Genomic DNA, 25,819 nt, shown 5'->3' on the forward strand with positions numbered 1-25,819 from the left:
TCAATGACTGTTTGTGAACATCATTCTCAAATTAGTGACATTCTGATTATTTCCAGAAATACATGTGATAAGGCCGAGGCTGTCCCTTAGGAGAAGGCAACATATCTCTATTTTCTTATAGTCAAATACTATTCTTTGTTATTATTTATAAGTATAGTCAACTTAATTATTTCCTGGATTTTGTATAACCATGGTCCCTTCATGTATACACAATTGTATGTAAAAATGAAATCCCCACCCCCCCCTCCACACCACTCAACCATTGAAAGTCCCCCCCCCCTGCAAACCTCCATTCATAAAACTAGAAATGGTAAATTTATGAAAAAACATGGTTGTGCTTTGTTGCCATTATTTGAAGATTTGTTCCTCTTGTAGACTGTAGGTTCCTCTAACTACTTAAATGTAGGAGGAAACTTTTAATGGCCACAGCTCTTCCTCTCCGCAGGGGGCAGTGTGTTACTTCGGCCGAGGCGGAAGAACAGGGGTGAAAGGTTGCTACCGTGAAGCCCTGCTGGAAGAAAAAAAACACGACTTGAGAGAAATATGAGTGAAAGTGAAGATGTTACCGTTTCTTTACCTGACAGCAAAGCTTCATACATACTTAGCAATGTTGCCGAAGTGGTTGAGCGAATTCTGACGTTCGTGCCAACAAAATCGCTTCTCCGGATCGCAAGGTAACGTTAGGATAACGTGTTAACAGTTTACTTCGCTAACGGTAATGGCTGTCGAATGGAAGTGAAACTAGCGTTACTTCCCATAGACATACGGTACAGCTTAAACGCTTAGCTAGCTATGTGTTTGAGAAGTCGTTTACTTAAGGTCTTGTGTGTAATTATTGCAGCTGCTTAGCGTTAGTCATGTTTTTTTCTGACAGAAAAACAAACTGAATAGCCAACTGTCAAGCTAGCAGGTAACCTACAGCTGAGTGTGTTTGTGGTTCTCCTCAGTGTGTGCAGGCTGTGGAGAAACTGTGCCCGAAGAGTGCTGAGGGCTCAGCAGCATATGACCTGGGTGTCGGCCTGTGGACCGTCTAACACAGAGGCCCATGTCCTCTGCAGCGTCCTGGCTGAGGAGGTGGAGGTAAACCATGGAAAGCTGTTTGGGGCGTTAAAAGACGATGCAACATTACAATTTGTTATGGATAATGGCTGAATATAAATAGCTCAAGTATGTAATGGTAGTACTTGTTTTTTATTTTTATTAATGTTTGCTTTAAATATACATGCTCAGCCAGAAATGATCTCTCTAGTAGTCCAGGTTGTGTCAAGGAGCTGATAAAAATGTTTTATCATGTATTTTTAAGTCAAACTGACTAATAGGATTTGTGAATTTTTGGGTCGTACATTACCGGTCACAAGTTTGGGGTCACTTAGAAATTTCCATTCGACTCCACTATAGACAGAATACCTACTAATCTAAGTGGGTGGCTGATGTTTAATGCAATATATAATATTAATAATAATAATAGGCATCACTTGATATCCCTTAAAAAAAGAACATTTGAGAACACTTTTGCAATTATGTAAGCATATAATGTAATCTGAAAACTGCTTCCCTGGTTAAATTAACTACGTAACTAATGTCCGCTGGTATTCTGTCTATAATGGAGTGCAATTGAAATTTCTTAAGTGACCTCAAACTTTTGACCAGTATTGTCTTGCTGGTTTAGTGTATTGTGTACAGATAGCACTTAACAAAGGTTTTACAACTATTTTAACACATGCTTTCTGTTTCTGACTATTTACAGAAAGTGTTTCTCCTGCCCAAAACAGTTCTGGCATTGGTAGACTGTGAGGCCTTCAATGGACAAGCGTATTGCTACAGACAGAATAAAGGTTGGGATGTCAGTGCTGTTGGACTTTATTGTATCACATTCTAAATCAACAAATTTGGAGATACATGGTTTTTACTGGACAGGAAGGGGACATGGGAAAATTGAGGAAACTGTTGTGAAACAATCCTTCATAAATAATGATTTAATTGTATGATAAAAGCATCATAACAACTGTATATTAGTAGGCATTACATTTGGGATGTATAGTGAACCTTGCGTGTGTTTTAACATGTATGTTAAATATCTGACCGATAGATGGAATTAGAACTGAGAAAAGCTTTAAAATCTTAGATACCTAATATTGAAGAAAACAAAATTGGCAGTAAGCGTTACATGGAACCGTCCATGTAATATTTTGACAATTTGGATGAAAGAATTCCAAATTTCTGATTTTAAAAATGGGTCAAATTTCACAACGGGAGGGTTAAAGTTGGATTTTTCGTAATTTCTTTTAATTAAGGGATTAAGATCAATTTCCAAAAGATGTTTTTTTTATTACTCTTTTTAGTCAACTTTAGCATGGGTGTGCAAACCTATGCAAGCCAATGTCTACACATAAATTTTAGACTAATACCAGTACAAGAGTGTTGTTTGGGATGCTTGGCAACTGTAGTCATGCCTCTGTTTATTTTTCAAGTGAACTAGAGGGATGGCATTGTGCGTTTTCAAAGCAAGGGACTTCCTCTAAAATCAATTTGTGCTTCCAAGATATTACTAAAATACAACATAGTTTGTGTTTATAGGTACTACGTTACAGTATTAAATGGAAGCCACAAATATGAGCCAAACTATTTGCTCCACTATTACATTCATAAATACTTGAGTAATCATCAAAGAAGGAGTAAGTGAGCACTTCTATGGAGTGTGATTATATCATGTGATGATTCTTCCTCTTTGTCAATGCAGTTACAGTGGCACATATTGTGACGGATTAAATAATTCTGCAATAATTGTTATCACTGATCACCTGCACTTTAAGCACAAACACCCCATTAGAGATTGTATCGCGGCACTTATATAATGGCTGTTTTATAACCAGTACAGATGTGTTAAAGGTGTCATTTAGACTTGGTTTACAGTCAGTTTAGTCAGTAATGGTGAAGTTTTTTTTTTATAGTCTTTATTAGGGATGGGGGCAAAAATCCATACAGCATAGTATTGTGATATGTCTAGTGGCAGCACCATATTGATTCACAAATTTCAATTATTGATCTTTTATTGTTTTGGTCAGTTTTTCTGCTTGACAATCCCATTTTACGAAAAAAAAAAAATGAAATGGACCTTTTTAGATAAAACAGATGTTGACAGTTTCCTTTTGGGGACTTCATTTGAAATTGGGAAAAATTTGAAGTTGGAAAAGCAATAATTGCATTATGTTTAAAATTGCAATAATATTGTATCGAGGCGTAGGTATCGTGATGATATCGTATCGGGAGGCGTCTGGTGATTCCCCAGTTTCTATAGTTACTTTCTAAGAAGGAGGTGCCTTGCTGGTGTACATTTCTCTCAATCTAAAATTGTTGTATAAAGGACTTTTTACTTTCCAGCAATATATGCATTCATATTAAAATGTAACTCTCAAAAAAACAGTGACCTTTCTCATTAACAAGGTTTTTTTTTTTTTTCTTTCACTACTTTCAAAGCAAAAAAGAGTCGCCACAGTGCAGACACAGTTGAAGAACTGAGCCTGCTCTTCCCCAGTGGCTGTGACATCATGGGCATCACCACACTAGGCGTAGTCTGTAAGTGTTCCTCTTTTCTACCTCTCATATGTCTTCATTCATATCAAAGAAAAGAAAATCCACTTCTCACCTCCCGATAAAAGCCTGGGTTGCCACATAATTCTATTCAATGTTAATAACAAAATCTTTCCAAAATGAGCTTCAAAATTTTTTGTGCATTCCATTTTTACTCGGAGGTCGGAATTCCCGAGGTCAAAGTTGGAAACGCCCCCCTGAACTTGAATCCGAGTTCCAACAACATCCAACATGGCTGATTCGTGCAATAACAGCAGGGAAAGCTGTAGTAAAATACAGTTTATCAGTAGCACTTCTTTCTTATTTGTGTCTCACCAAGTCAGTTGTACACACAGTCCTGTCCAGCCTATCTCGCGTTGCTATAGTGTTTGTATGAACAAAAACAGCGTAATGTGTTATTAACTGGTATTGTCAATAGTGGCTAACCTGGCTAGAGCCAACCCCACAGTGAAAATCGGACTTCTTATATTAGAACACAGTCAAGTCGGGTGTGATGTCATTCCAAATATGCGGCCCTAACACATTCATCTAGGATCCCCGATGAAATAATGAAGGCCAACCAGGTGTTTTGGGTATATCAAAAAAGAATAGTTCACCTTTCAGCATCAAGCACTACACATTAATCCCCACTGCTGCAGCCTAGTTGGAAAGCACCACTGGAGGCTGGCACCTTCCTGCCTCTCTCTGTGAAAGATTGCCTAGTCTGCTTGGTGCTGTGCTCCCCATTTCTCCATGTAATCACAACCCTGTGGAGAAGTGACTCTCCATCAGCCATGTTCTCTTTCCTCGAGATGATGGCTTAACAGGCTCCCGTCGTCCATCAGTTTTAATGGCAGCCCTAGCTGTTTGTGATAACACTCATGTTGTGGTATTGCAGCTGTGGGTCACCACAGGGTCACCACACATCTAATTCAATTGAATGAAATATTGGATTGGGTAAGTTTGAATCTATAGATTACTTGACATAAACTGCCACATATCCTCAAGTAATCAAATTATTTATGCATGTTGGTAGTGTGGCTGCACAGTATTAAAACGATGACTTGTGACACACTTAGCCATTTTGTATTATTTCTGCGTTACTGTTGATGAATTTAACTTTAACACCAAGCAGGACAGGGGTGAATTAGATACTAATGTGCTGTCTTTGCTCATTTTGAATACAGTGAATGTTTTTCTGTAATGTAGAAATGCAGGGTTTTAGCTTAAAGGTGCACAAGTGGTGACTGATGTCTGGTTTGTTATTATCCTATAAATTTATGACAGCCGGATGTTTTCTCATTTCCACAGTAGCTCACCCGTCTGCTAAACTCTCTTGACTGAGCCTGTTTAGAAGGGCCTTGAATGCCACTGATTGAGAGCAATCATACCTGGTGTGTTGGTGTTCTTGGTGTACTTTATATGCTGGTCTTTCTGAGACTGTAGTTTGTGTTGATGAGCAAATATTATAATATAATATTAAGTGTCTTTTAGCATTGGTGCTGTGGTTCTGGGGTTAGCATTGCTATTGTGAGTTTTGAAAACACCACAGCCAAGACAATAGTGCCCAGAGCTGCAATTTCTCTAATGGCCACTAAATGCTGACAAAGAAACAGCCTGTGCCAAAATCAGAAAAAAAATCATTTATCTTCTATCCACAAAGTCAAACATACTTTTCTAGTATAAGTAAGTAAGAGTCATTGTATATTAAGGAAATATTAAGGCAGTAAGAAGTCTATATACATTTTCACAACTTACATTTTGACTGTGACAGCCGCGACAGTCAACAAACAATATCAGGAGTATAAAACTTAACTGGAATTCTGCAGTCACAAATGTTTCTTTTCTTTACACCCGTGCTTTCCTATCTCCTTCTGACATTTAAAATGTATTTTTTTTATTGAAAGGTGTCTCTTGCTTGTCTCAACTTAGAATTAATGTAAACTCCGGATTAGTTAGGTAGTGATCTTAAACAGTTAGCTTAATTTTGATATTTAGAATGCTTAATTTATTAATGGGCATTTTCCGCGCATGTTCTCAGTCTTGGGCCAATATTCTGCAGAGTTTTCTCCAAGTAAACACTTTAGTGGCTGAATTTAGTGATCGGTACACTGTCAGCCCCAGAAGAGGAACTCACTGCTAAAAACACTGCTTAGTTGTTTGCTAGAATAAAAATGCAGACTCACAGACCTCCATGGCATGTGACGTGTGTAAGTGACTGCACATGACTTAATAGTCTACCTCGTGCCTGCTCCTCTGTGCAGTGACTCCCAGTGGCTCTTACTCCAGCCTTCCTCAGGAGTACCAGGAGGGTGAGGCTGGCTTTACAATCATGTTCCCCAGCATAGAAGGTGTCCACATCAAGCCCTTTCATTTTTGCAAAGAGTCCATTTCCCCAACAGCCCTAAAAGAAGCAGGTGAGTGTAGGTTCACAACAATTACTCAGTCGTCTTGGAAATTCTTCCAGAACGTGTTTTTGCATTACTCTTTTGTCTGTTTCACTTTCTTTTCAGGACTAGTTGACAACCCGGAGCTGCGTGTGGTACTGCTGTTTGTCTATGAGGCATATAAAACTGGAGGAGCACACTTCCTCAGCCAGATACTGGAGCCGCTGGCCAAGAGCAAAGCTCTCATCGCTGGGGGGCTGGTAGAGAGTGTCTTTTCTCCTCCAAGACACTGGTGAGTTAATGTCCCTTATCTAAATTAGGGTTATTTCTTAGCTACTTTGGGAAGAATAATGCTGTAGTACAAATATAACAATTTGAAGTCATTTCTTGTTCAAGTTCAAATAGTTGAGGCTTCCTCAAACATAGTTTTTTTTTCCATAGATACTGGCAAGGGGGTAAGTATAGACAGCGCAGGCAGTCAGTGCTCTGGGGCTTGTTGGGAGGGGGGGGGGGCCTCCGACAATATGTTTAGCGGCGAGCAGGCCATTGCGGATGATTCAGATTTTGAAAATATACCTGTATTCAAAGAAAACCTCCCGGTAAATTGAAAATGATGCCATAAGGCAAACATTTTTTTCTTTATTGTAAAATACTCTTGATGAAGGTCCAAAGTCCTATTGTTGTCATGTATTAATACGCAGTGATGATTGCTGGGTAATTATGTTGATTCTGTCAAATCTCCAATTGATCATGAGTTGATAAAGGGTAGCTAGTTCAAGGCTGGCAGTGACAGGTGTCTGATTTAGCAGGTCTAGCTGTGTGTGTTTATGTTGTCAACGAGGTTTAATAGGAGCTGTGTGCTACACAAAACTTGCAGTCAGTTTTCTCGCCATTCATTGTAACGTTAACAAGGTTTTTCTCGTCCCAAATACATAGCAAAATTAATTTTCATTCTCTTAAAACATATGTTTTAGCCCTGTAATATGCTTTGATTTAATTTATATCTGATAACACGGGAAGTTCTGATTTAACACTTAATTTAAAAAAATGTCACTGACTTTTCTTTGAAATATTCACTCTCTCCCTCTCCTATTATTTCTTACTCTGTAGTTGTAGCCAGGGTGCATATGGCGTGGTGGGCCTGGCCCTGAGTGGCCCTAAGGTGCAGGGGGCATCTGTGCTCCTGGACCAGGACGTCAGCAACCCAAAGGCGGCCGAAGCCACAATCCGGCGGCTAAAGGCAGCCAAAATTCCCGAGAGGAACACCCTAGGGTTCATGTTCGCCTGCGTGGGGAGAGGCCAGAACTACTATAACAACCAGGCCAACGTAGAGGCAGACGCCTTTCACAAGGTGTTCCCTAACACCCCGCTCTTCGGCCTGTTTGGCAACGGTGAGATTGGCTGCGACCGAATCGTTAAAGACGACTACACGCTGTGTGACACTGACACGGACGGTCTGCAGCATGAGTACACTACAGTCATGACGCTGGTCCATCTAGGCTGAGTGACCGACCCACAGTGACAGTGGACCAACAGGAGAAAAAGCAGTTGGGAACAAGAAACATTTTGTACAGTATTATTAGGACTCAGAATGGCGCTGCCATGCTGAAAATGATCCCTCTAGATGTCAATGTAATGGCACCACTTAGCAAATTGTGTGTGACTTTGTGTGTAAACGCAGCTTCGTATAAAAACTAGTAAGTTTCCCAAAGTTAATATAAAAAGACAAACTGGCTATCTCTTTTAGTTTTCATACTTTATGTGACTGTTGTAAAATATGTGTAGATATTTCCCCCAAATTTCGCACACATTCAAGGCTGACGTTAACCCCATGGTTTGTTTTGTTTTGCAGGTGAGTAAAAATATACAGTTATGAGGCCCACAAGCTAATGTTATAGTTGTTAATTCATTGCAGGCACTTTTTATTAGTAAGAGAGTTGTGGTCCCTCTTCCACACAATCATGGTAGTCTTGATTAGAATTCTCTTCCTTGTTATGTCGATTTTTGTCTTGCTAATGAAAAAAAAAAGACTACAAATTCTCTTTTGCAAGATATCGATCCACCATGTTTCAATTGGGCACAGGGAAATAGGTCAGAAACTTACAGTGCCTTCTTTTTTGTTCATGTCAAGTCATATCCGACTACTTACTTCCAGCTGTTAATGGTTCTCTCATGTCCACCTGTTGGCTGTGTAAGTGACACTGACCAGCTGAAACTCATTTCCTCCTCACTTTAGTCTCTGTTCTTCTACAGTTTCTAACTTTAGGAAACCGTTGGAAATTGATGATATGCTGACCAATGTCAGAAAATGTGATCTAATTGGGGTAGATTATGTATTTTGTATCCTTTTGCTAAAGCAAAACAATGGTAAAGGTTATTTTTTAAAATCCCGATAGTATTGTTTGAGACTTAACTACGAAGCTGCAAGTTTGGGGGAAAAAAAGTTCTTACTTTACAGATGGTGGCACTATCTGTCAAAATTCAATCCTCTTTATTAAGTCATTATTTTCTAGATGGCCCTGTCATTGATTGATGTCCTGAAGAATATTCTGATGGAACAAAGGTGAAATTTCCCCTTTTGTTTGTTGGACAGGTTTTTGCGACTATATGTAGACATTCAGCATTTTGATAAAAGCTGGAACAACGATTGTTGTAAGAATGGATCGTTTCTAGAAAATTCCAAGTTTTGCTTTAAAAGGAAACCTAATAAGTCATTGTTTCTATCATACTACACACAACTACCCTTATAGGTTTGGTTTGTGCTTATGGCTCATTGAACAAAGTTGTTTTGGTGTTGATGCACTTTTCAAAATGTGCTAAATCATATCTGCTCTGCTCATTTCCTCAATAAATTGCATTCAGCACGTTGATATTTGCTTTTGCATGTATTTCTTTCTCTATTCTGCTTAACCACTACAACAGCCTATTTAGACCCAGTCCTTTCCTTGATTGTTCCTACATGCCTACATCTGTTAATTCAGATCACCACTTTTCCATAATTGCGCACACCCTGAACTGTGAGCCTCAGCCTATAACATCTTCAGCAGCCCACGTCCAGGCGTGTTTAAATTAAGGAAGAGACGCTTGAGATTGATTGATGTGCGCTTTAACCATCGACTGGCTAATCCCGATGAATGACAAACGGTTAAGCCAATTGCTGTAAAGGCGATTCATATTCCCATAGTATCTTTATTTTGGGAAACCATAAAAAACCGCTCATGACACGGTGAGGGACGACCTACCAGGCGTAAAGCTAATAAAATCATCTGTAGCGATAATCCGCTCTCAAATTGGCCTCAATCGGGAACTGAGAAATTCTACTCGCAGGCTTTCTTTCTCTCTCACACACGCATACACACACACACACACGCACACACGCGCGCTTCTACTCCACGGCCAACATTTTTAGACTGCTATGTCGTGACCGGAGCGATGCAAATGTCACACGATTCATTGGCTACTGTCAGTCTTCGCCACGAAAACGTCAATGTTTTGATGGCGTTTGGATGAAATTCGCTGTGTTGCCCGGCCGCTGCTGTGTGGAAGGAGGATCGGTGGAGAGCCGAGGCTTCGTCGGGCTCGCTTCAGCACCTGGACAGCTCCTTCTCCAGGGTTCCCCGCTGCGCTCGCCGGGGAAACCCTCGGCTTAGGACCGGGTCTGAATCTAGAGCAGGACACGCAACCCCTTAAAACCCCTACCAACCAAGAGGATATTGCACTTAAAAGCTCGTTATTTGATCAGTTTGAATAACAAGATACCAATATGATCTTGCCTAGCGACGATGCTTCTTGCATTTGAGCTTCAGCCCGTCTTTGGTTTTGCACTGAAATCCAAGCAGCGCAAGTGGGAGCAGCAGAAGCAGCAGTGGTGCTCGTCCAATGCCAAAGTGCTAAGGATAGCTGCAGCCTACACACACTGCGAGCCTGCTGCTGCTGCTTCACTTACTCTGATCACCACCGAGGGAGACATTACTATCAGCAAGGGGGCAGCAAGAGGCTCGATAACCAGTCAACAATGTAAATCTCACACAGGTAGGTGCTTTGCTGCAAATAAATAATTCATTTATGTACAGCGAGGAGCTATCAGTAGTTGTGTGCAGAACTCCCATTTAGTTGGAATCTGATACTGGCAAGTAAATCACAGATGCATGGATTTATTCTTCTGATGGCAAGAATTGAAAATGCATAAACCCAGTTCTGTTTGCAGTGTTTAAATGTTTGATCTCTGAACTGTTAAATCTGATTAAAAGTTTATATTTACAAAAGTTCTCTTATGTTTGGGGTTTTATGGTGGGTTACATAGTGTATAGGCTCTATAGTAGATCTAGTATGGTTGATGTCTTACATTTTCTTTGAATACAACTTTTAGCATGCCCTCAAACAGGTTCCTCCTGGCATGTCAAGCGTGTGATGAAAGCAATGAGTTCTACCAATTTTAACACATTTTTCATCACCAGATAAAATAATCATATTGTAGGATGCCTTTGAAAGAAGGTTCTTCACACCAATTTCCCTTAAACACCTGTAGTAAATGTCCCTAATATCAGAAGGTGGTATGTTACAATATCTGTTAGGGAATTTTACAGTTTTGATTGATATTGAAATACTGCAGATAACCGATATATGCCGATAACTAACTTTCTGTATCTCCAGCCACTGTGGCACTGAATTTAAAGTTGCCAGCCACCCACATTATTAATATTCCTGTAACATTAGTCAATCTTGCTTTGTTTGTTGCATAACTGTGCCATACGTTTTTACATAAGTTATTCATTTGTGATAAAGACCGTGTTCTTCCCAGGTTCAACATGAAAGCAGCAACTATCAGGTGAAAAGGTGAACTGAAGCACCAAAACAGCCAGAACTGTGTGGAATCTTTGTGACCACCATCTCCACATCTCTCCTCGATCCACCAGCGAGCATCATGGCAAATGCTGAGTGAGTATAGTCCATTTATTTCTCGTCTTCCTCACTCTCTCCTCATATTCCAAACAAGTGTTTCTTTTATTTTCCCCTGATGGCATAAAAAAGGGTTTAAAGTGTAACCTATGAAAAGAAAATGTATGGTGAAATGTCAGAAATGCAGAACTGTTAATAGGGAGTGTCTGTCCTACAGAGACCACATTCCTATGGATTCCCACGTCTTTTCCTTTTACATTACACTTTTCCCAGCATGCCTCTTTTTTCTGATCTCCACCTGGGAAACAGGTGTCAGTGCCTCCCTTTTTTTTTTAAATGTTTTCCTTTTACAATAATGACCTTTATTCACACAGACATTGCTACCGTTGAGGGGCCTGAGCCTCTCTTTATACATCCATGGTCTTACCCTGGTCACTCTGAATGCTAAACACACATGCAAACTGAGATGCAGTGACACACCTGCACAATGCTGATTACAAAGCGTCCATTCTGCAGCCGTAAACACGTCTCATGCTAATCCTCTCTGTGGAAAAATAAATAGTATATTGATTATATAGTATATTGATTATTATATTGATTGTCATTTTTTTTGAAAATGACACATTTATCCAACAACTCCTCCAGTTTTCTCCCAGCTTTCCCTTTTAAATTGTGCTCTCCAAGTGCGTAATCAGAACAGCTGATGCATTACAGAGGGACCATGCTGTAGCCTGTGTGCGTGTTTGTGTGTGTGTGTGAGAAAGTAAAAGGTAAGGGAGAACACTGGGAATCATTATTCTCTGTTAAGTCATGATTCTACTGGCATAGCATGACTCTCAAATTTGTCTCTTCTTAACTAGCTGCATTTATTCTCTTGACCTAGATGAATAGCCTTAAATCATTTCTCCATTTGTGCTTTTATAAGACAACCAGTTCTGCCCATGGTCCCATACAGAGCTCAGCTCAGCAGATGTCAGGAGCAGTGTCATATCATGCTGTGTTTAAGGTAAAGCTCATCCTCAAACAGATTACTATAGCTCACAGTCACTTTCCACAATCCACCAGAGAGAAGCTTTCACTCATGAAGACTGATGAGCATGTCCTTAAGATACAGTGTAAAAACGAAACAATCTAAAAATAAGAAACAAACTTTGCTTTTAATTCATCTTTTCATTACTCATCCATATGTGCAAAACTATTTTTACCTAGGTGTTTATAGTGAAATAGCACTGGATGTACAGTAAAAACATCATTTGTACTTAGTGATTATTAGGGAAACAGACATTTATTTCATACAAACTAGTGCTTGATTGTGTACAAAGAGTCTGACATATTCTAAGCTTAATAAATATATAAATACATGTACCTATATAGTATACAGTATATATATACACATATACATTACACATATAGGGAATATATATATTTAGATAGATTAGATATATTACATATCTAAAAGTAGACAATGTATCAGCACGCTGTAAAGTCGGTCTTGGATCCTTTATTGAAGTAAAAGTACCATTATAACAGTGTAAATTAAAAGTACTTAAAATCTTATTTAAGCAACAATACAAAAGGATTATCAGCGCTGTTGTTGTTTGAGGGGAAGCTTATATAGTTTTTATTACATTATTTACTGGTGGGTTGTTTAGTTCAGGGACGCCTCAAAAGGGTCACAAATTATATCTGAAGGGTCATGAGATGTTTATGGGTTTGGAAAGAAGAAAACCATTCGGTTACAAAAAGTTGTATTTATTATTTGGATGTTTCTGTAATCTTTGCCTTGTTGTAAAATATTGGACATTTATACCTCCTTGTGCCTTGAACTTCACAATATAAAGAGACTGGCAGCAACTGGTTTAATCTTTGTGTTTACATGACATAATTATATGCCTATCATTGTTTTTTCCATCTAAAATCTAAATCTAAAAAACAATCAGTAATTTATAGATGTCAGATAAATGTATTTGAGAAATAGCACAATATATCTGTCTAAAATGTAGGGAAATAGACGGTAGCAGAAAATGGAAATACTCATGTAAAGTACTTCCAAATCTTTGAAATTTGTGACTGGCTTTACGCTTAAGAAAACATGTCTGCCAATCTGATCTCAAGAGTCTGAATTCATAAGATTAATGTAAACAGTAAATTGCATTTTAGGGTGGATTTCCCTTTATCACTCTAAAAGGTCCTCGGCACCGACCAGGACCATTTGTCTTTCACCCTTCATTCCCCCTGTTTTTATTCAATGCCAGTGGGACAGTGAGGAGGTTGAATGTTGGTTTAGAGGGTGAGAGTTGACAAGCAGATGGTGTTTTTCTGCCTGTTGGGAAAAATGCTGCCTACGAGTGTCCCCCTATTTTGCCTAATTGGCTCTTTTTAGAAGTACACTGACATAATGTATGTCGTTTATTAGCATGAATAATAACAAATGTAAGTTAGGAGGTCTTTGTGATGAGCATTAGGGCTGATATGTTTTTAAAAGGGACACTGGTCTTTTAAAACATTAAGCCTAAGTAAGTGTTAGTCATGCCTGTTGGTATATCAAATTAAAAGCACATTGATTTTACATGTTGAGTTCATAGTACTATAGCACTCAACAGTCACCATTCAATTCATTGTATGTAAAGAGTTTTAACCAGCCAGCCAAGAGATGAATCCTGACCATAAAACATTTGATTTGGTGCAAAAAACATTGCAAAAAAGGCAAAAGTACAAGACTGTGTACATAACGGATCATAGATTTCAGACGTAACAGCTTGGTAGCTGTTCCCAGGAGCAGTAAACATTTCCATGGCAATAGCGAGCTCCACCAATTGGAGGCGTTGCTGTTATGCCTAGCATTGTGGGTAGTGGAGTACTTCTCCATGACATTGCAAATAAAACATGTTTTTCTTAAAGCAAGGTTGAGTTTATACAGACTTGTGGCTTCTACAGGGGCATACACCTTTGTTTCAATCTTGTAGCTCGTGGTAAGTCTACCTCAGATGGTTTAAACAGTATGGCTAATAATCAAAATAAAATATAAATAAATGGAATTTTCACTCCCGGAACCACACTGTTGATGTCCAGATGTGGGTGAATCAATATACATCTGATGCAGTCTTTGCTCACTATGTGTTATGAAAAAATAAACATACCTTTATCTCTGATGGCATTTGGAGCCATCCTTGCCTTACATTTTTTTTGGACAAGTGAACACCTATATCATTACAGCTTCCTCAGTATATCATCATTACAATGTCATTTTCAAACTAATCAGTGTTATCTTGGGGAAAAGTCTCCCTCCAGTAAATTGTTCCTGGAAAGCCATTATAAGTATAATTATTCACTCAGTTTTTACTGAATTATACATTCAAAATTCAATAAGATAACGACTGTTGCTACAAATTCTGCATAATGCCCAAGATTCAGCTGGCAATACCTCAAATACAGACGGACAGAATATACTTTGTGCCTCCTGTGTTTCAAATACAGTGCAGAAGAAACAAAACGGTCAGTTAAGTCAGTTTCACAAGTCCACAGAACTCTGTCTTTTCACTCATTAAGTCTTTCAAGACCCGTATTCCCTTAAGTGTCTGTAGAAATTTAGTTATTAGAAACTGACACAGTGTAAAAAGGTCCACGGACTTCTCCATTATGAAGATGACTTATGTACATGTGCTGTCTTAGTCCTAGCCCAGGAGGATCTCTTTGTCTCCTGTGTCTTATACAGCTTGTATCTGTAAAGGTCAGATAAGAGACTGGTCACACCAGGGCTGCAACAGTCTATTGTGCAGTCCCCCAATTCATCATAGTTTAATCTGTAATATTATTAATGAGCTAATGTGACTGGCAGAATTCATTAGTATCCACTGGCATAAAATTACAAAAGTTTCTCTGGAAGTTGAATTGGCTGTTCACACCAAATACCAAGTTATGTTTTCCAAGCTGTTACCTTGAAAACATCGTTGAATTGACTAAGGTGTACACATATTAACCCCAATACAAGTGGTACGAAAGGTGAGGTGAAGTATATTATTCTGCTGGTGTTACTGTTTTAGCACGTTTTAATCTAGATGCCAGAAAAGCCCCAGGGGTAAAAGCTGATAGTCTTTCTTTTGTGTCATCTTCGTCTTTAATGTGAAATGTATATTACGTTGTATGGGAGTCAGCAACAATGACGTTACTCGCTTTCTGTACTTTTTTAGCAGCAAGAAAAATACACTTCCTAAGTTTATGCTGCCAAAACAGAAATGCAAGTGTGAAATGTCTATATGCCGTACATTTAGGCATTGAGCCTGACTATAAGTCAGAAGTTGTGAAATTGTTTGCAGTGTTTACTGTTCCACCACCAGGGTACAAACTCATATGCAATGAATGCATAACACTAATACACAATGATGTCCAGCTTCTCCAAAGTTCTCCACAGCAGCTGGTGGGAGCATAGAACATCTGTTTTGTGTCTCCATGTTGTGGCCAAGTTTTGGGTGTATTTAAGATCCTCAGGCGTTGTAGTCAGACAGCCTAATCTAACGTGTGTGTGTGTTGAGGCCTTGGACAGAGTGGGGAGTGGTTCAGAATAAAATGTGCCTGGATGGAAATACGTTTTCTTTACTCCCACAGAAAGTTTTTTTTTTTAAAGCTGCCGTTGTGCTTCTCAAGGGGAAGTTATAAGCAGCGTCACATCTATGTTTGATGCAATGGAATGTGGATATAATTGCTTACAGGTTTAATTTTCTTGATATATTGCATATACAGTTATTTATGCTACTGTACATGTCCAATATGAAAGCAGACCTTTTCTCTCCATATTTCCATTCCATGGTATCTTTTTTAATTGTACTAGACTGAATGCTGCCTGACATATACATATCCAGTACCTAGTATAATGTACACTCTTTCACTGCTAATAAGCAGAGATGGCAAAAGTACTCACTTATCGTACTCAAGTAGAAGTACAGATGCTAAAAAATACTCCGGTAAAAAGTAGAAGTACTGATTTAACATCTTTACTTAAGTAAATGTAACAAAGTAATGGCTTGGAAATGTAATTAAAATATAAAAGTAAAAGTAGCCCTACTATGTGGATCACATAGATTTTACTAGAGGGCACGCTGAGAAACTACAGTGGACATGGATTAAAGGCTCTTTATTCTTTATTCTTTATATGCCATTGGCTACAGTTTAAATGGCTGTCTGCCAATAGATCTAAAACATAGGGCTTATTTATTGTGACAGCAACTGGGACTCCAGGTTAATAAGATTCTGACTGAGTGGCAAGATATGAATTAAAGTTTGATTTTGATGGAAGTCTGTGTATATTCCCATCCAATTAGATTCAATTTGGTATTGATGATGCAAAAATAATAACTAACTATCAATTTTGTAAAATGTAAGGAGTAGAAAGTACCGATATTCGTGTTAAAATGTAAGGAGTAAAAGTAAAAAGTTGCCAAAAAAATAAATAGTAAAGTAAAAATATCAGAAAAATCTACTGGAGTACAGTAACAAAGTATTTGTACTTCGTTACTTCCCGTCTCTGCTAATATGACAACTATGAAATGGATCTCATTCAGTGAATAGTAAATCTTATTTCATAATGCTGAGTGCAGATGGAATATAGAGCAGTTTCCAATACAAATTTGAACAGGATATTAACAGGAGTTCCCTTTGAAGCCCTTTTAAGACAAATTGATATCGGAATGTCCATACATGTTTTGTTAGGATTTTGTTTTTCTGTAGTTAGGCTTCAAAACAATTATTTCTTACTGCCTTTGTGTATGCTTTTATTTATGCCTAAATGTGTTTGCCAATAGTAGAGCCATTGCCCCTAAAAAAAGGTAAGAGTAAATAGCCAGGTTATTGGCTCTGTTGAGCTGTACTAATGTTCAGCAGTGCTTTGAGCTTACCGCTAACTTCAGCATGCTAACATGCTGATGTTCATTAGGTGCTTATGCTAACGTTTGCTAATTAGCAAACAAAGCCACAACATTTATTTTCTGTTCCCAAGTGCTGCTTATAAGTCAGCCTTGATGCATAGGGGTCTCAAGGGTCATGAGCGAGACTTCTCTGGTTGTCGGAGGCAGAACATTCTTCAGCGCCACTGGCTTCCACTTACTTTCATGACCTTCTGTTTTGGTCAGTGAAGTCCCTTGAGCAACTTTTGTCACATAATGACCTTTCCTACCTGGCCCACAACTCTACAGTCCACAATGTACTTTTATCTGCCAGCCCCAGGGAATCCTGCTCCCCTGAATATCACTTCTTTCCTGTGGGTGCTTTTCTGCAGTTGTAGTCTTTTTAGTCTTTCCATAAAATAATGCTTTTGAGAATTTTGCAATTGCCACTTTCCCGTTAGATAAGAGCTACTCGGAAAGGTCAGTATTTGTATTTAAGACAGCAAACCTGTTGTATTTGTACTTAGATAGAAACAGAGGCGGGTTTGTCCTTTTGGTTTTGACATTGTTTGGATTTTGTGCATTAAAGTCGTTGCCATGTATATTATATTAATGCATTATGACTAAATTAGTACAACACCTGTATGCTGAACAGCACATATTGAATGCAAGGACCTGTTAAATTCATACTATACTTTTCATAATATTCGTGTCTGTTTATTTAGTCTCTTTTGGGTTTAATTTATAAGGAGCTATGATGTACAGCCCACTTTGTAAATGAGTCTGCGTTTTCCATGCAACGTTAATGTAACTTTAAGACAAAAAAAAAAAGTTTAAGTCTGCGAGTGGAGTAGAGTAGCAAAACATTCCTTCATTCAATATCTAGGAATGCATGCCAAACCCTATTGCTCCACATAAAAACTTTGCAGAACATTGTACAAATCTATGGGTGGGTCAGCAGCTTTTCCTGATATCTCAACTGGCAGCCAGGCAGAGCACCAGGAACATTACTGTAAGCTGTGAGCCGGAGGGCTCTGGACAGCTTGTGTCTGTCATGAGTGGTTATATGTACGGTACTGATTGTTTGGGAAGAGAGCCAAACCTGCTGCTGTGCTGTAGATGAGAGGTGGTATGGATGAGATGTTGTGTGTTGGAGAAGCATGGAGAGGACAAAATCTCAGAGTCTCAGAGTGGGAAATAAGTCTTTGCCAAGTAAAGTGTAGAGGTATTTGTCATAGAGGCATATTGACAACTTCCACAGTTCAACAACATGCTAGTCCATCCTCACATACAGTACATTACTGTAGTTGGACACATGATGACACATATCATGCCCTTCGGTTGGTATTTTTATAGTGCAGAACCAAGTCAATGATAGTGATTTTGCACTAAAAGCCACCAACTGTCCGTTATTATTGAGCATAATTGGTGTGTTTGAAAGATTAAATAACGACAGTAGGGGCATCTAAATACTTCTACTAAATGTTGTGTGCAAATACTTCTTTTGGTTTTATTTTTACCTGTAATTTAAATACTCTAAATATTTGGAATTAAATAGTACAGTTTAAGTTTTGAAAAACATAAACAGGCAACAGCACAACTGCAGTCACATTCTGATTTAAATGTATCAAAATCCTGATTGGTCCTCAGAAATACATGGCCACTGAGCCCAGCCCAACTTAAACCTGCCAGAAGACGAACCCAAAATACACAAATCTCTCAGTTAAAATAAACAGAACATTTCCTTTGGCAGACTTATTTTATATTTATGTTGGACTGCATCACTCATAGTGATAAAAGGATTGAGTTGATAGGTTTTCAGTGCCTTCAAAGGAAAATATTGAGTTCCAAATCCTCAATTGATCAGTTGTAAAGCCGGCCTCAGAACGGCTACTTCCTAAATCACAGACATTCTTACCTCCTGACAACTTGTTTTATAGGAGAATATAAAGCTAAAGTCCTCTTAAGTTTATTTTAGGATGGGGTTTCTTAAACTTACATTTACAGATTTTCTTCCCTGCTGTGTTATTTTCTCAGTCTGTTCTTGTGTGTATGCATGCATGCTTTGTACCTGTCCATTACTGAAATCATTACATTTTCTGAACAGTCAAGAAAAGGCGGCTATCTACAGAAAAAAGTGATATTCTTCTTCACTCATATAAAACATATTGCTTTCTTCACGAGTCAACAGCATTACAGCCTCTGGTGACAATATTTTGACCATATAGAGTATGTACTGTATCTTCAAAGAAAATGTAGGACCCTCTTGCCAAGGGAAACAATCCCATCAAATTAAGATGAGGGCAGCAACTCTTGAGACTAGACTGCAATAACACTTCATGTTGAAAACAACGGATTTTTATTAATGAAAAGCAAATAACACTGCTGTTGTATGCTATACATGCAGAGATGATAGACCACGCTTGGGAACTGCTACCACCTCTACTTTTTAAAGAACCTTACAATTGTGAGCCTGATAGGTGTCCAAGAGACATGGAGCAGCTAAGAATCAGGAGAAGTAATGGCCTTCGGAGAGAAACTGAGTTGTGGTGTGAGGAGAACCAGTGGAGAAATGGACAGGTGTCTTAGTGAGTGACTGGCATTAGCTCAAAGCAGGTGTGTCAAACTCAACTTCTCTAAGGGCCACACTGGAAAAAGAGAATCACATCGATTGCCAGACATGTTTAGTTTTTTGACATGCTTTGATTTCACCAAAAAAATTAAATATTTTAAGGAAATGGAACCTGAAAAGTCAGAAGTAGTGTAAAAAAGGATTCCACAAAAACATAATATAATCACATAAAAAAGTTGTAAAAGCCCTCAAACTAGCAGCAAAAATGTCAACAAAAAGGGCCATTACTGTCATAGCCAAAAATTTACTGTGACCCAAAATTGATTTGGGGGCCGGATAAAGGGTACGAGGGGCCGAATTTGGCCCGCGGGCCTTGAGTTTGACACGTGGCTAAGCGAGATTCTCTGCCAAACTGTTTGTTTGATTGATACTTGTGTGGGAAATGCCAGCACATGGCCTCAGCTGGTGAGAGTATGTGTTGAAAGGAGCTGGATGCAGGGGTTGCAAATTCATGTTTCAAAATGTCCTGGTAGCAGCTATTATACGTAAGCTGACTGAAGATGTGCTTGGACCAAACACCACTCCCCATTCATTTCTTTGAAAAACGAGGCAAGACACATTTGCTTCCAGTTGCCTTGTTCACTCCACACATCACTTCAATATTTAACCTGAACCTTCACAGTGCTGTCGCTCAAAAACTTAGCATGGTCTTTTAAGGGCTTGTTTCTTGGTGTGATCACTCATGTTTAAGTGATGTGGTTCTGGCTCAGTTAGAAGCTGCTTGGTGCCTTGGATAAAAATGAAAGATACGTTAATGTCTAATATGACTTACGTGTGTATTTGGCTGGTTACTACTTTATTTACTGGTGTTAAGGTCACAGAGTCCAAGTTTAAAATCAGATCAGCCTTGGTGGCTTTGATGATGTCATCATGATTCCCATAACAGGCTGTTCTGCCAAAGACGGAGAGCACGTGCGCACGCACGAACACACGCACGCACTCACGCACACATGCGTGCACGCACACACGCACATTCGCAGTTCTTAGGATGCCCTCCAACAGCTCAGGTCACTCCAGATTGCATCAAAGGCCCTTCAGCGTTGACATTATCACTGTATATGTTAATAAACTGTGCTTGTGTCATTGTGTCCAGCGTCATGGTGTGTGTGTGTTTGTGTGTGTGTGTGTGTGTGTGTGTTTTGCATTTTTTCTGTTATCTGCCTCCATATATATCTGTCCTGTCCTGTCTGTTTACCTGTCTGTTTTTTCCTTAAACTATGCCTCTCTGTCAGATTCATGTCTCTCCTCTCCTGTTTTAGGTCACTCAGTGTTGTTTGTCACGGCCATCTGAAGATGACTATAGGAGGATGAAGGAAAAAAAAAAAAAACTCGCAAAGTGGAAAAATTGTATCTGTGTATGCCATATGGCTGCTGGATATACCCTTTGTTGTTCTCGCTGCACACAGCCATTTATACATCATTTCAGTTTTTCATTGAGTTTCATGAGTGCCTAAGACATGAGATGAAGTGACAATGACCTGCGATATCATGCTTAAAAGTTAACTTTAGAATTTGACATTTATGTGTGAGAAAATGGAAGCACCTTCTGCTCTCTTTTGCCACCTCGATTTCCTTTTTATCACGTCTTATACATTTTCACTCTCTTTTTCACTATGTTTATCTGTAGTCAACTTTCTTTCTTCTCTCTCCCCTCACCATTTTCCATTACCTTTGTTTTTCTTCACTCTCTATGCATGACCTCCTTGTTTCACTGTCAGTCCTCCTCCTGAACCTTTGTGCTCTTCTTCCCCCCTTCTCTTTCCCTTGCGCCTCTTTCTGCTTCCAACACAGTCTCTCAGCTCCATTTCTTTTTTTATCCATCTTCTCATCTTTTATTGTTCATAGCTTTTTTTTCTTTATTGCCCACCCCTGTCCTTGCAAGCGCTGATATCCAACCCCATTTTCTCCCAGTCCTCCTCTAGATTCCCCTCCCCAATCACCCTTTTCCTGACTTCCTTTGACGTTTGAAGGAGAGTGGGGATCCACTCAGCTGACAAAAGGAGAGGCGATGACGTCATAGTAGACATGTTACACCAGCATCTGCTCTGGTCTAAAAATACACACCACAGGGCACACACAGTCAGTCGCAGCTGCACTCAGCATTTGTTTCCACCTCCACGCTCTACTGAGATGGCCCAGCTTTTACACAACTGGGGCTTGTGGGCACTCTGGGTTATATGCTGCTGGCCCACAACAGAGCAGCCTTAATGTGTTTAGATAAAGACTCAGGACTTAAGGGTGGAGGGTGGAGGTTTGCTGGTATTGACACAGAGGATTGTTGGTATATTCATGACATTACCATCCAACCTGTCATTTACTGTATGAATGAATTTGATCCATGTACGATTTCTAATATTTTACCTCAGACAAATGGGTATCCCTGAATTAAAATTAGTTTAACAAATCCTTTACTTTAATTATGTGAAAGAGTTTCTGCTATTATAATCAAACTATCCTACTTTATTTGAAGGATGAGGTAGAAATGAGGTTACCTGCTGATAAGGCCTGTGTCCCAATCGGGACGTTTAACTTTACTGCTGATGAGCACAACTCTGCGGCGGGAAGCATGAGCGAAAGCCCAGTGAGTAAGCTAACTGTGGAGCTGACTAATACTCTGTTCGCACCTTTGCCACTGCACCATTAGCAATTCCCGTTTTCTCCACCCTCTCTCTCCCTATGTGACCCGCTGATTAGCAGTACATGTATAAGGTTCGTATGAGCAAAAACGTCGATTCAAAAACAACTTTATTTATTTAAAGTGGTCCTCCAGAGTCTTTGATAAGTTCTCCATCCATGACAACGGTCTCTTATACAGAAAAAATGGACTGTATAATGCCATGATTTACCAGTCAGAATCAAATATTAAACAATTTTGTGTCATAAAGCTGGAAAACTTTAGCTTCTAGCTTTAGCTAACATCACTGTAGCTGAGAATGACCTGCCACAACTAAGTAGCTTAATTAGCTTAGTTGCGTAGTAGCATAACTTAGAGTGACAGACTCATTAACATTACACACTTCAAATAGGTTAATACTGGTGTGGCATTTAAATAATTTAAAACAATGAGCATCATAGAAACACTGTAAATTGTTTGATTCCGCTCTGATATCTAGGCCATATCTGCTGTTTTTATGGTAATTCCTTAAGGCCATTTCACTGTGTTTTTTTAATTTATTTTTTAATTTTAAGTATTTTTTAAATGTTTTCTTAAAAAAAAGTTGTGCTTCTTCAAGGCTACCAGAGAAGGACACTAATCTAAAAAATTATTTCCAAAGTCACACATGGCATCCCCCTGATAAAGGTTTCCAGTCTAGCATCACTTCTACATTCATTTTACTGGTGTGATTGAATAGTTCTACTCGCATCTCAGAAATGTGTCTGTGTTGTTGTTGTTTTTTTAAAGTAATGTATGCTTCTATTCTGTCTCCTGTTTGTGTTTCCATGTGTGTGTGTGTGTGTGTGTATGTGTGTCTTTTGATTTTCTGTTGCTGGTGTTGGCATGTAACTAGGGACGTGGAGCAGACCGGTCTATCGGACTTGGAGATCATCTCCCAGCCAGTGGAGGATGAGAACCAGTATTTGGCTCCTCCAGTGCAGCTGGTGAGTTTTGGCTACAGAGATCTGCCCCTCGCAGCTCTTGACCTCTCGCTGGCTGGCTCACAGCTCCTGTCCAATGCAGATGAAGATGAAAACAGAGAAGGGTGAGTGAAGCATTGTTGGATATGATAGATACATTTGGTGTATTTGTTTTTAATAGGATTTGCCTCCGTGGCAAGTGTGAGTGACAGATGTGAGCATTTTTCTGGTTTCAAACTGCTTTTTGGGTTAATTCACAGTGACAACAATGTGCTACTTTTGAACAGTTTGGCAAAAGCAAGGTGTGAGTGCCACACTGGTGGTACTGTTTTCTACTGTAGGGGACTTTTCTAAAATCAGTTTCAAATGGCACAAACACACTCACAGTTAGTGTATTTATCCTACCCTAAGCTTATCATGTTATGTTTGTTAAAACTGACCTGCTTTTGGTAACTAGTGTATGATATATAGATTTATACCTCTATAGCACCCCTTCACTTATCTCTGCTGGCTTCAGATGATCTCCCATTTTCTCTTTTTTTTGTTATTACTGATTTTACAACAGAGTGTATACAAACTACTACTTATACTAAAAATGTATTCTAGAAGACCTTCCAATCAGCTCCACATTGTTGTCCATCAGTAAATGAATAGCCAGCCTGCCTTTTAAAACAACCTCTTGTCAATACACATCATAAAGTTAGTGCACATACATGCATACAGTGATATTACCATATCAGAACACCCTTCTCTACAAAAAAAATTTGTGATGTGATTTCAACAAATATCGTGAAGTTGGATGATTGGCAGAGTTTGTATTTTTCAGTCAGTTTCTCAGACCAATTTTACAAAACATAAGAGACGTGACTGAAGAAGCGTTTCTTGTTTGTATGAATTTTATTTGCTGCAGTCATTTCTTTTCTGCTCCCGATACTAGCAGCAAAACCAATTTTTTTTTCTCCCTTTTAAACATGTTACAGTTACATTCTAGAGAGAGAGCGATCTGCTGAAATTGACCTTACCGTTTTGTTGTATATTTCAAAAATCTTTATAACATTGAGTTAAAGTAAAAGAGTAGTGTGGCATTACTCTTACGCCTGCATCCTGGCATGAATCTTAAAAAACCTTAGAGAAATGCTAAGTAATTTAAAATGCATTGATTGTCACACAAATGAAAATGTGTGTTGGATTTTGTGGAAAAATGGTATACACTTATGTCAAGAAGAGTTGTTAGGAGTAAGTACCCACATGCATAATGTGAAAAATGATTCAGAGTAAAAAAGGTTGCTGAAACTAATTAGTATTCAGAGCTGGTCAGCTTCCCCCTGAGGTGATTACATTGGCCAAAACATCAGACTTAAGAGCCAGTGACAGCAGTGGTAAGCCACTCAATAATAATTTAATAATTTAAAAATGTATACTGTTTATTGATCTCCAGTGGGGAAATTACAATTTACACTCTGTTTTGTTAGAATCACTACACACAGGCCTGAAATACACACACACATGCTCAAATGGAGAGATGTCAGAGTGAGTGGGCTGCCAGTGCTGCCAGCGCCCTGAGCGGTTAGGGGGGGGGGGGTTACAGGGCCTTGCTCAAGAGCACCTGGCAGGGCCCACGAGGTGAACTGGCATCTCTCCAGCTACCAATCCAGACTCCGTACTTGAACCAGCGAGCCTCCGGTTCCCAACCCAACTAGTTTTTGCTATCCAATCTTACTGGCCCTATTTGAACATAAAGCTCTAGTGTCCTGAAGACCTGATTGATACAAAGCTACTGATCTTCTCATTGTCAGCAGTATGATATGATGTATAGCAAATATCTACACTAAAAACATACTAAAGAAATATTGGCGATTTGCTGTCGGGGTGTGGTGTATTGCTGTGTGGCAATTTGGTGTCGTGTTGTGTGATTGGCTGTCCTGTTGCACTTCAGGGCCACCATAGCTTGGATACTTAATATTTTTAACAAGTTGTGTTACAAATTTGGGATGTGAAGTTTGAAAGACATAGCACATTTTAGGGATGATTCCTCATCAAGCTTATGCTACTGTAATTAAGTTTGTCAGACTGTTTTTCAAGAAAGCTAAACATGTCCGAATATACTGACTAGAATAGACTGTCAACTTTTACCTCTACATGTTATCATAGTTTCTGTCTAGTGATACAATACGTCAGTCTGGTAAGATATTTTCACATTTAACAGACTTACACTTATTTATAGTTTTTTTTCCCAAAGGCCCTTGTTTGTTTTATGTGTAGGCACATACGCACACACACACACACACACACACACACACATGCACATGACCCATCACATTTGCTTAAATGTACTGTATGTAGTATGCATGATTATCATCCATCATGTATTAAGTCTCCCTCCCCAAGTCCTTGACTTGCTGTCCCTGTTGCTCAGTATTACATCCATTAATCATTAAGTGACAACCTCTGGGTTGTCCAGCGTCCATAACTTAACTAAGATCAATTCATCATTTCAGACTAAATATCCCCCCTCCTCCACATGCCTGCTGAAAACATGGGCCTTTATTGAGAGTGACATTTTGCAGCGCAGGAGCCGATCATAATATCACACTCTTAATTTTGTGTGAGTCTTTTGTACAGTCTAACTATACATGCTGTCACTCTAAATTATTTTTACATGGTCTCACATGGGGGATCAAAAGCAGTGTGTTTAGGTTGTACTACAACACTTCCAGTTGTTTGATGTCATTAAAGTAGTACTATGTATAAAGTAATTCATAACTTACACATTGCCACAGACTGGTCTTCACTAATTTGTAAGTGTGTTTTCTAATATTTGTATTTAACCAAGCATCATTAATTGTTGTTATTATTATGTTTTAACAATTCTTAAA

General features: G+C 39.0%; 2 protein-coding genes across 2 annotated transcripts in view; both read left to right on the forward strand.

Annotated features, from left to right (window-relative positions):
- Nucleotides 1-433: 433 nt before the first annotated feature.
- fbxo22 (F-box protein 22) lies at nucleotides 434-7,506 on the forward strand. Its single transcript, XM_034869845.1, has 7 exons — nucleotides 434-674; nucleotides 948-1,080; nucleotides 1,748-1,835; nucleotides 3,478-3,576; nucleotides 5,835-5,987; nucleotides 6,084-6,249; nucleotides 7,068-7,506. The coding sequence occupies exons 1-7, from the start codon at nucleotides 544-546 to the stop codon at nucleotides 7,459-7,461; spliced, it is 1,164 nt and encodes a 387-aa protein (XP_034725736.1). The 5' UTR covers nucleotides 434-543; the 3' UTR covers nucleotides 7,462-7,506.
- Nucleotides 7,507-9,129: 1,623 nt separating this feature from the next.
- The window catches only part of LOC117943594 (transmembrane protein 266-like), a 48,181-nt gene continuing 31,491 nt past the window's right edge, over nucleotides 9,130-25,819 (forward strand). Inside the window, exons 1-3 of the mRNA XM_034869822.1 lie at nucleotides 9,130-9,989; nucleotides 10,759-10,895; nucleotides 22,877-23,068. Of these exons, the coding sequence (XP_034725713.1) occupies nucleotides 10,882-10,895; nucleotides 22,877-23,068 (206 nt within the window). The 5' untranslated portion in view covers nucleotides 9,130-9,989; nucleotides 10,759-10,881. The remainder of the gene's footprint in view (nucleotides 9,990-10,758; nucleotides 10,896-22,876; nucleotides 23,069-25,819) is intronic.

The sequence above is a fragment of the Etheostoma cragini genome, chromosome 1 (genome assembly GCF_013103735.1).
Source record: "Etheostoma cragini isolate CJK2018 chromosome 1, CSU_Ecrag_1.0, whole genome shotgun sequence".
NCBI lineage: Eukaryota > Metazoa > Chordata > Actinopteri > Perciformes > Percidae > Etheostoma > Etheostoma cragini.